Consider the following 10764-nt stretch of genomic DNA (forward strand, 5'->3'; position numbering starts at 1 on the left):
AAAAGTGATTTTTTTTTTTTTCCATATTTCAGACATGATATAGTATCACAGAGAAGTAACTTGAGGCATGCATGTCAGTTCAGAAAAAGTCATAAAAAAAAGTCATCCAAAATATCCAAAGTATGTCGTCCAGAATATTCAAAGAAGTCATACTATATGTTGTCCAGCATGTTAAAAAAAAATTACCGGCATTTTCAAAGTCAAAAATGACTTATGATCATAATTTTACACGAATGGAGTTTATGAATCCCAATCCTCTTATCTTATCTTTATTTTATTTTATTTCTTTTCTTTATTATTTGAACTGACTATTAAATCCACAATATCGTGTGGTTAAATATTGACTCGTCTTCACTGTTTCTAATTTTCAATTCTGTGAATAAAGTTCACCAAAATAAAATAAAAAAAAAAAAAAAAAAAAAAAACCTTTCCCGAGTGATGACGCGAGGCGGAAGTCTTTATTAAAGCGGATTTCTGGCGTCGCAGATCGTCGCGAAAGGTAAGCCAATAACCTCACATTTATTAATTCATCTAGTCCGAAATATAAGATATTGATTGAGCTGTAATGCTTTTTTTTAACGTAACTACGTGACGTGGAGGGGAAACGTTGAGCCTCTCTTAATCGCAGATGGTGCTGCGTCGCCATCGGTGGAGCTCCATGGACAACAAAACCATTTTACGCGGTCGATTTGATGCAAATACAGAAAAAAAACAAGATGCTAAACGTCTTTAAATAGTTTCTAACCGAGGAAGAGCTTTCGTCCGTGACGAAAAAGACGTCCTGTAAGAAAATGCACGCACTTAATTCAAAGTTAATTTGAATTTATGCCGGTCCGACAAACCTGATGACTCGACAGATAACAGCAGGGCTTGACCGATACTGTAAATCTGGAGGTCGATATCTGTAAAAAACAACAACAATGTACGTCTATAATGATCATTTCCTTTTATCCAATAAAGAATTATACATTTATACAGCTGGAAAAAAAAAAAACTGGACTAACTAATGATTTTAAGGCCAAATCGTTTCAGTAGTAACGACAAAAAGTCCTTTTTAAATAAAATATAAAGCAAAACATATATCTTTTTTGTTTGTTCTAGCTCTTCCAAACCTGTACGTGTTCTGCTTTTTTGTCTTTTACAGCTGTAAACCTCAAATATGTTCCGTTTTTTGTTTTGTTTTATTTAATGTGACACACGCCCTTTTTCACGAATTTATCATATTTGATAAACAAACCGAGTGAGGGATGGAATATATTTGATTAATTGATAATGAAAAAGATGATTTGAAATATTTTCAATATTTTCTGCTTGTTTTATATCTTCGTTCAAACAAAAAAAAGTATGATTTTAAAGATGCTGATCGGCCAATTGTAATGAACGTCATTTAACTGTGAAAGGAATTAAGACAAAAATAAAGTGTGAACAGTGTTTTTTTTTTCCAGGCCTGTAACGCTCAACCTGAAATGTTGGCGTTTCAAAATACGTTGCAACTTATTTCTCATTTAAAAAGACGTTTAACTGCTGGGTTGTCACATTTCCACGACAGACTAGGAGGGATTTCTTCTGTTGCCGGTAACAGAAGCTTTGGTGCGCTTGTTTCAAAGCAAAGTTTTGTTATGTGGAAACAACAGCTTGAAGGTCAAGTTTTTCTGGTTTTATCTGTCTGGGGTTTTTTTGTAAGTATGTTTGCGTGGAAGGAAGAAATCTGAAGTATTACATGAAGACAGGAGCCCCCTTTTTTTATTTTTTTTATAGTGAACAATAAAGCATTCATCTCAGATTACATGTTCTTTTACAATGATTTTTTTTTTTTTTTTGCTAATTGTGTGGTCAATAAAACAAACAACCTTTATGACTACAACAAACAGCACTTTTTATTTTTTGAGGCAGTGATGAATAAAAACATTTTTAATCTATGAATTTCTAAAAAGCTGTTTTTATTTGTTTTGGTATTTAATTAATTCGGTGGTAATTCAAGATTGCGTCTTGACTACGAACTTGAATTTATTGCAGCGATATCACGACGGGAAATGAACCTCTACACGTGGTCGCAACTCGTCCCGAGATCGATTTAACGTCTTGAGGTTCACGTTTCGGTGTTTGTACACTCATTTGGATAAACGCATACATGGAAAGGGGTTTTTACAGATGACATTTCAGGCAGTAAAAAAAAAAAACCCAACAATATCCTGTATTAATCATGCCGTGCAGACTTCCTCGTAGCACCAGTTCATTTCACACCTTCAGATGAAACTTCCAACCTCGTCACCGCCGTGTCTCATTTCCGTGTCTTCAGAACAATAACGGCAGCGACGATGGATCGAATGAGGTCGGCGTTTAACAGCGTGGTGAGTTCAAAGTTGACACCGTTGCTCGTTTATTTCATTGCTTTCGTGTTTGCAGCCGATGAAGTCGGTAGAATTAATGTGTCGTGCTTCATTCGTCAGAAATCCTGTTTTGTTTTTTTAAATAGTTGGACCTTAGCCGCCCTGTACTCACCCTCAGTACCGCGGCTGTCGGATCAGGAACACGTTGCTCTCATAGTTGTTGTTTTTCTTCTTCTTCTTTAACTCCTCCAGATGAAAAGCGAGCGGTACAGCAGGTTCACGCTGCAGCCGGCGGAAGACGGCGAGCAGCACGCGGAGATCAAGCTGTCCGACGACGGCGCGGGCGACGCGGCCGAGTTGGAGGCGGGCGGCTCCCCGAGCTTCAGGCCGGCGCCTCCGCGTCAGAGCCGCCGGAGCGTCGTCTACCTGGCGCTGGGAACCCTGCTCATATTTGTTATCGGTAGGTCACGCTCACCGCCGCGTCTTAAGGTCCATTTTTTGTCCCATTACAGATTTACCTGACGATAAACATGTTGCTTCAACCGGTTGAGGTGTGTTTGTTTACCTGCTGTCCTCCAGGCTACCTGGTTGGCTACGTCAGCCACCGTAAACCTCGGGTGTCGCTGGTGAGCTGCGGCGCCACGACGCAGGGGACGGAGGGGACGGAGACTCCGGTTGCGCCGGTTGCGCCGGTTCCAGAAGAATTTCACATGGACTGGAAGGACATCAGCCAAATCCTCAAACAGAAACTCACCAGCCAGGCTTTCGAGCTGGCCCTGAGGTACGCCGTTCACGTGCCCACGCTTCGGGTTCGATGTCATCATGTACTCGACCGTGAAGCCGAGAGCGAACGCTGGCAAAATCATGAATTGGGTATAAAATAGAAAAAAAATGGAGAGAAAAAAAAAAGTATGTTGCGTGTTCTAAATGCAACTCGTGAGTCATCTGAGAGCCTTTTCTCTGAAGTGAAAGTTGATCTGTCCATGAAAAAGAATCCGTCCCACGTCTCCGCAGGGACTTTGATCGTCCCGGACGCTCGGCAGGAAGCGCGGAAGACATGAATATCGCAAACGCCGTCTTTGAAAACTTCAAGAAACTGGAGATGTCTCCGTGGACCGACATCCACTACGTTCAGCTGCAGACGCCCGACAGGTTCATCATTTTTTTTTTGTATTCTTTATTTATAATCACAGAGCTATATATATATTATTATTTTTATTATTTTTATTTTTTTATAACGAGGTTTTGTCCTCTCCTTTGCAGCCAGCATCCAAACCGTGTTCAGTTTGGTTCAGACGTCTTCGAGCCTTCAGGGTTTCTGGCCTACAGCGCCACTGGCACAGTTCAGGTGAGTCCAAACTTCTCCTGCATAAATTCACTGACCAGGAAGGTTTGGTGATGCGGGAGGACTCCCGGTGGGGAAGATGCCATCAACTGTTGGAGGAAAAAAAAAAAAAAAAATGATGTCCTTTTTCCTGAAGGGTTCTTTGTCCTCGGTTGAACGCGGTCCGCCTGTCTTGACTCCTGCTCCTGCGTTTGTGCGTCACAGGGCCGGCTGGTGTACGCAAACTACGGCCGCCGGGAGGACCTGGAGGCCGTGCAGAAGAAGAGCGTCGAGCTGAAAGGCTCCGTGGTGCTGCTGCGCGCCGGCAAGATCAGCTTTGCAGAGCAGGTATCTGCGTTTTCTGTGTGGGAGGGGAGGGGGAAGTGTGGTGAGGTGTGGTGAAACTTTTAAATTCCTCAAAGCTTGCTGACAAATGCTTCGTTTTCCTTAAATTACTCGTAACGATACATCAGCACTTAAATAAAAATGACTCTCTCTTCAAAAATGAACTCAGTGTTTGTACGTCCTTCAGAATTGATCTTAAAAACCTGCCTTCTCACGCTATCAGTTTGTATCGGGGTTATAAATATAATACGGCGCTTGGCGTGGAGCCGATCGGCAGATTTTGTTCCAGAAACTTGGAGCTTGTTGTCGAGTTTCCGACGTCTTTTTTTTGTTGTTGTTGTTGTTTGTGTTCAGGTGGATAACGCTGCGTCGAAGGGGGCCTCAGCTGTTCTGATCTACCCCGACTATGAAAATTACAAGTACCGAACCAACACGCAGCTCTACGGACATGTATGTTGTTGTGTAACCGCTAAAAAGATGGTGTTTTTTTATTTTGATGTTTTTCCCTCTAATTGCTTTATTTATTTTTTCCGTGTCCTCCTTCAGGTCCATCTGGGTTCAGGTGACCCCTACACCCCTGGATTCCCCTCTTTCAACCACACCCAGTTCCCCCCAACTCAGTCCTGCGGCCTTCCCAAAATCCCGGCCCAGACCATCACCGGCAACATGGCCGCCGCTCTTCTCCAGTAAGACGCATTCATGATCATCAAATAATATTCATTATATTATTCTGACTGTTAGTGGGAAATGTTTTCTGATTCTGTTTGACTTCTGTTTAATTTGTGATCATTTTACATTTATTTGTGGAGATACGAATCTAAATATGTTTTAGATGTTATTTTTTTTATTTTGTCTTTAATATAAATCTCAATATAAATACTTTGAGTGAATTCCAACTTGTTTTTAATTTACTTTACCGAATATACAGTTTTTCTCCATTTTTACCAACACAAGATTAATTCACCGGATAAATCTTTACAAAGTTTCTTTTAGGAAATTATATACATATATATTCGACTATAAAGATGACAGAAATGATTACTCCTCCCAGAATTTTTGTTTTGTTGTTTTAAAAAAACTCTGTCTTCCTTCTAGGAAAATCGGCGGCCCCGAATCAGACAGTAGTTTTAAAGGCAAACTCAACGAGGTGTCTTACAATCTGGGAGGCGACAAAAACGTCACCGTTGAGGTGAACAACGTGCTGGTCAGCAGGGAGATCCACAACGTGTTTGGAGTGATTAAAGGATTCAATGATCCTGGTAGGACTTCCTTTTTTTAATTTTTTTTTTATTTTGTATTATTTACAGTCAGATTTCCTGGACTACATTGTAATTTCTTAAGAAACGTGGTGTTGAGGTCCGTTTGTGCTTGAAAACTGCAGATCGCTATATTGTTCTCGGAGCTCAGAGGGACTCCTGGGGGGACGGTTACGCCAAAGCCACCGTCGGTACCGCCATACTGACGGAGCTGGCCAAGGCTTTCCACGAGATGGTGGAGAAAGGTAAGAAACGTCAAGATACTACGTCCCGCCCGCCGATAGCCGTAAAATTTTTTTTTTAAAAACCCACTGCGTTTTGAAGCTTATTTTTGAATTAATGACGGGATTATTTTAAGTGACCGCCAAAAAAAAAAACATAAGAAGGAGCTACTTTGGCTCGCAAAACCAAGATAACTCGGAGAGAAATTGTATTGACTGAGTATTTTATGAGACTAGTTGAATGGGAGTCAATGGAGATGGAGGCTTTTTGGAGTCGACCTCTAGTGGCACCCGGTGGTATCGCAGCTTAAGGCACTTCCGCATTGGCCTCATTTTTCAGAGCCGGAAGCTACGTCCACTTTTATATGAAGTCTACGTTTGAGAAACAAATAACCACAACGTTTTTATCAATATTTATGTTGTTATAAGTCTTGAATCAGGCTCTGAAGAAGTAAATCTCGATATTAAACTTGATTTCTGATTTTCACTGTTCGTAGTAGGGCAGTTTGCCGCCGTTACCACGGCGTCATTATTTCCTGCGTGTCTTCTTCAGATGACTTCAGGCCCAGGAGGAGCATCGTGTTTGCAAGCTGGACTGCCGGAGAGTACGGAAGTGTTGGCGCCACCGAGTGGCTGGAGGTAAGAACTGCACGACTTAAAAAAAACGAAAAAACAAAAACTGCTTTATTACATGTTGTTGTTTTTTTTTTTTAATGTATCTGTTTTGTTTCTAGGGTTATATGTCCAATATTGACAAAAAAGTCTTCACCTACATTAACCTGGATGGAGCAATATTAGGTATGTATAATGAACACACACACAGACACAATACCACGAGATCTTTTTGTGCTTCTGATGTTTAAATCGCCAGTTGACCGAGTGTGTGTTTTTTTTTTCTCTCTCAGGTCGCGGGAGCTTCGTGGCCTCGGCGAGTCCGCTGCTCTACAGTCTCCTTGAGCACACGATGAAAGAGGTAAAACGCCGGTCACGCCGATTCGGCCCCTGTACGAACCAGCCGAGCCCGTCCTGACTTGTCAACCCACTCTTCCCCTTCATACGCACAGGTGAAGAGTCCTCTTGGTTCTGGCACTGTCTACGATATGGTGGGAAACAAGAAGTGGGAGGCCAACGTGTAAGTAGGAAACCGTGACGACGGTTCTGGTATGAAACTCGAACAGGAAAAAAAAAAATGATTGCATTAACTCCAAAATCAAACCACATCAGACACAACTTATTCCAAGCATTACTTGTATTGTATTTTTTTTTTTTTAATAAGGGGAGCTTTAAAGTTTGAATGCACCTATTTTACAATAATTCTGGGGAGGAAATAAAAACAATTTTTTTTTTTCCTTTTTCACAAAAGACGCTGAGGCTCACAAATGTAAATTATCTCATTACAAAACAGCTTAGGTCAAATAATTATTTTAAATTTAAAAAAAAAAAAACTGTTTATACAAAGAATCTATTCATCGCCAACTTTAGTTGTTTGGACAGAAAACCCTCCTGCTTGAACAAGCCATTGTTTTTCCTCCGTAGAGAGTTTTTATGTATGCTAATAGTTGGGAACAATAATTTGACTTTTTCCTGCATGCAGACTGAGGCCGATGGCGATGGACGACCCCGCTTATCCCTTCCTGGCTTTCTCCGGAATTCCCTCCGTCTCCTTCCACTTCATCTCTCCCAACGTGAGTCTTTGTTCCGGTTGTTTGTATAGTTTTTTGTTGTTGTTGTTGTTTTTGCTAAATCTGTGTACTGAAACTGCATCTCTGCGTTTTAAAGTCGGAGTCCTACACTTACTACGGCACCGGCCTGGACACCATGGATCACCTCAATTACCAAACCAACCATCACACCAGCGAGATGACGGCGGTGGCGGCGCAGTTCGCCGGCCAGATGGCTCTGCGGCTGGTCCACGACCACCTGCTCGTCCTGGACACGAGCCGGTACGGCAGCCTCCTCACCGATGTCATCCGCCGGATCTACAAACGCGTCACGCAGCTCACAAGGGTCGGTCTCTTTCTCACGCTTTTTTTTTTACATTCTGGTTTAGTTCTTTGCATTGATGTTGAATTTTGTTATATAGGCTATTAAAATTCAAAATACGTGACGCAGACTACTTTTATCACCTCATCACGTGACTTTTTGTCCTGTAGTCCGGTCAGCTGAAGGACGTGAATCCCAACTGGCTGAACCTTGCACGAGGCTCCTTCCAGCGAGCGGCCGACGGCATCAACAACGCCATCATCAACACCGACTTGAACGACAAGGAGGCCTGTCGGATCCTCAACGACCGCCTCATGACGGTAACTAACACGCATGCTGCCGGGCCTCCGCTGCGCAGCCGCCGTAGGCTGCATGTAAAAGTGGACGTAGCTTCCGGGTTGATGCGGAAATGCCTCGAGCTGCAATACCGCCGAGGGCCACTAGAGGTCGGCTCCAAAACAGCCTCCGTTTCCACAGACTCCCGTTCAAGTAGTCTCATGAAATTCCGAGTGTATACATTTTTTTTCTCTTACGACTTGTTACCGCTTCAGTAAAACATCCTTTTTTTCTTTTTGTAATTCAGGTCGAGCACTGCCTCCTCTCTCCGTACGTGTCCCCCGTCGAGACTCCCTTCCGTCACCTCCTGCTCGGCCGGGGCTCCCACACTCTGGCGTCGATCGCCGACTCCACCGACATGGAGCAGCTCCGCGTCCAGCTGGCTCTGGCCACCTGGAACCTGCAGGGATGCGCCAACGCCATGACGGGGGACGTCTGGGACATCGACAACGAGATCTGAAGCCGAGATGTGAAAGCGTGGGGAGTCGGTGCGTGTGTGACTGTGTTTGAAAGTAAATATCAGGTAAACTGTAGAGCTCCGCTGAAGCACAAGCTGTCAATCAGAGTTCCCATCTGTTAAGTACAGGCTTATTTTCTAATTTTCTATTTTTTTTTTTTGGTGGAATCACACTCTTTATCCATCTAAGATCCAAGAGGAGACGGAGAAGCACTCAATTTAGAGTTTAAAAACTGTGACGCAACACCAAATACTTGAGAAAAAAAAAAAGAAAAGAAACACTACTGACAAATCTGCCTCGTCTCCTCCTGCTGCATCCCAACACATGCAGCCAGTCAAAGCCTTTCGTGACCTACTTGCCATCAAAGCACTGAGAAACCTTATTTATACTTAAGTTTTTTTTATCGGTGGCAATGCCCACTATAAAAAATTATCGTTTGTCTTTTTATACGACGTTATCGGAAGCAGTGCCTTCCATAATTATGACGGTTATACTGTCGAAAACCGACGGCAGCATCTGCTACGGAAACAACTCCTCAGCTGTTTGTGACAAAATGGAGCCCCGCGTGAAGTCAGGCTTTTAAATATTCTGCCCTTTTTATTTCTTCCTTTTTAAGTGTGGAGATCGAAATTGCCTCTCGACAGATTGGGGTTCATCTGTGGTTGCCCTCTTTAAAAAGGGAGAAATGAAGGCTATTAAAAGTGAAATATGAATTGACAACTTAACTTAAAATTAGTTTGTCCGTAACCAGGCGAGAAAAATCAAAATTTAAAACCGTCTGGCAATTGGAGAAAATAGTATTTGTATGTTTATCACGAGCCGAGAGATGAATTAAGTGTTTTGACTTTGATTTGAAGACTAAACACAAAATTAAACCCCCATTTTTTTTTGGGCACAATTAACAGCTGAGCTGATACATAATTTAAAAGAAAGCCATTTCTGTTGCACAGTCTGCTTTGGAGCAATAAACAATATAATAACGTTATCGGGAGCAGTGCCTTCCATGATGAAAATCAGTGACGGTAGTTTTTTCCTACCATTGCGTGTGTTTTTTTTTTTTTGTACGCGTGTATTTATCGAGAGCAGTGTCTCTCATATTTCACTTGGAAAGGTGGAACAACTTATCGGGGACAGAGTTTCCCAGAGTTTTATACTTGATGTATTTATTTGCGTTGTTTTTGGATTATATGTATGTGTGTGTGTGTGTGTGTGTGTTAAGGCACAGTCTTCCTGACCTCCACAGCGCCTGCGCTTCTGACTTCTGCTGGGTTTTTTTTGTTTTTGTTGCTTAAATTTCTGATTCATAATACAGTTATAATCATAGCAAGCCTCACTCGGACAGGATTGAGGTGACGGAGCGAGGTGGCCGATGAAATATCTGTTCCAGATGTCTTTTTAACCAAAACCACTCACTCAACAGATATGAAAACACATATCATATCATATCATTCAGTATCATCGGAGTCCATCGGGAATAAACTGCCATATATTTGCCTTGGGCATACTTTAAAAGTACCGTGCTCCTCACGTGAGCCTCCTCACGCGCTGTCCTTTTTTTTTCTTCTCTTGACGTATTAGTTCCCAAATAAGCCTATGAATTAACTATCAGATTATCAGAAACAAGTCGACGTCACACTGAGCTGATTAACATGAAAAATAAGAAAATAAAAAGTAGAGGGACAAATCAGCTGAAAACAATTTCAAATAAAAGGACACCTGGTAATCGCTGGTTTAATTATAGGATTGAAACCATCGACCACCTCCCGCAGAGAATTCAATCCAGTCCGAGTGTAGTTTTTAGTTGTGGTTGTTGTGGAAACTAACCTGGTCTGTCCGCCTCGTTACCTCCAAACCTCTCGTGTATCCTTTGTGTCGGTGGCTTTAAAAACACCAACACACGCTGTACTAAACATGAATTCACTCCACGAGCCACGACTTGCTCTTTTCACGTGTTTCTTCCTCACCTGCATGTTAGTCGAGATGTAGTTCAGACTTCGACCATTTCACAAATGTTTCCAACATTTTTGTACCTAAGCTGCTTGTGTTTTATTTGGCGAGTTATTTTCCTGCACTTCCCAGTACTGTGTGATCAGACCAGTAATACTGAATTATAAGAAATATAAAAGTAAAAATAAGTCATATAAAAATGTAATGGTAAATGCTATTCCAGCTTTTGTTTATTTCAAAAATAAAACTTCTTGTTTGGCAACGTGGTAAAAATACAAGATCTGATAAACTGACTCGAGTACAAACTAAATGTTCCATTATTCATATTTTCTCTCGTATGAGTTTTACAGGCTGTTTTTCCTGCCCTTCATCTGTTGCAAGAATTAAAATGAAAAATCTCTGAATCCTGAGCTGGAAATTGGGTAATTAGAAAATGCATTTCCACTCACTGCAAAGAAGAATCAGTATGATTTCTGTACTTCTAAAGTTATACAATTTTGTTTAATGTGATTTTCATGTTTAGCAGAAAAGTGTAATAAACCCTTCGGCTTAGCATCAGCACGT

General features: G+C 41.8%; 2 protein-coding genes across 2 annotated transcripts in view; one reads left to right on the forward strand and one right to left on the reverse strand.

Moving 5' to 3' along the window:
- cops9 (COP9 signalosome subunit 9) overlaps positions 1-10764 on the reverse strand; it is a 202300-nt gene that overhangs the window by 84924 nt on the left and 106612 nt on the right. The gene's annotated exons all lie outside the window — the stretch shown is intronic.
- Positions 439-10758, forward strand: tfr1b (transferrin receptor 1b). Its single transcript, XM_069696424.1, has 19 exons — positions 439-499; positions 2300-2351; positions 2583-2790; positions 2910-3111; positions 3345-3482; positions 3594-3678; positions 3880-4002; positions 4354-4449; positions 4546-4685; positions 5095-5258; positions 5381-5500; positions 6030-6115; positions 6211-6274; positions 6382-6449; positions 6541-6608; positions 7071-7161; positions 7256-7483; positions 7630-7779; positions 8043-10758. The coding sequence occupies exons 2-19, from the start codon at positions 2319-2321 to the stop codon at positions 8253-8255; spliced, it is 2277 nt and encodes a 758-aa protein (XP_069552525.1). The 5' UTR covers positions 439-499; positions 2300-2318; the 3' UTR covers positions 8256-10758.

This window comes from Brachyistius frenatus, unplaced genomic scaffold (genome assembly GCF_029030835.1).
Source record: "Brachyistius frenatus isolate BFR_SWC_R1_liver_20210118 unplaced genomic scaffold, ASM2903083v1 Contig_21, whole genome shotgun sequence".
Lineage (NCBI taxonomy): Eukaryota > Metazoa > Chordata > Actinopteri > Embiotocidae > Brachyistius > Brachyistius frenatus.

Coding starts and splice junctions, on each gene's coding strand:
- tfr1b (XM_069696424.1), top strand. CDS start 2,319: ATGGATCGAATGAGGTCGGCGTTTAACAGCGTG. Junction 2,791..2,909: donor CCTGCTCATATTTGTTATCG/GTAGGTCACGCT, acceptor GCTGTCCTCCAG/GCTACCTGGTTGGCTACGTC. Junction 4,686..5,094: donor ATGGCCGCCGCTCTTCTCCA/GTAAGACGCATT, acceptor TCTTCCTTCTAG/GAAAATCGGCGGCCCCGAAT.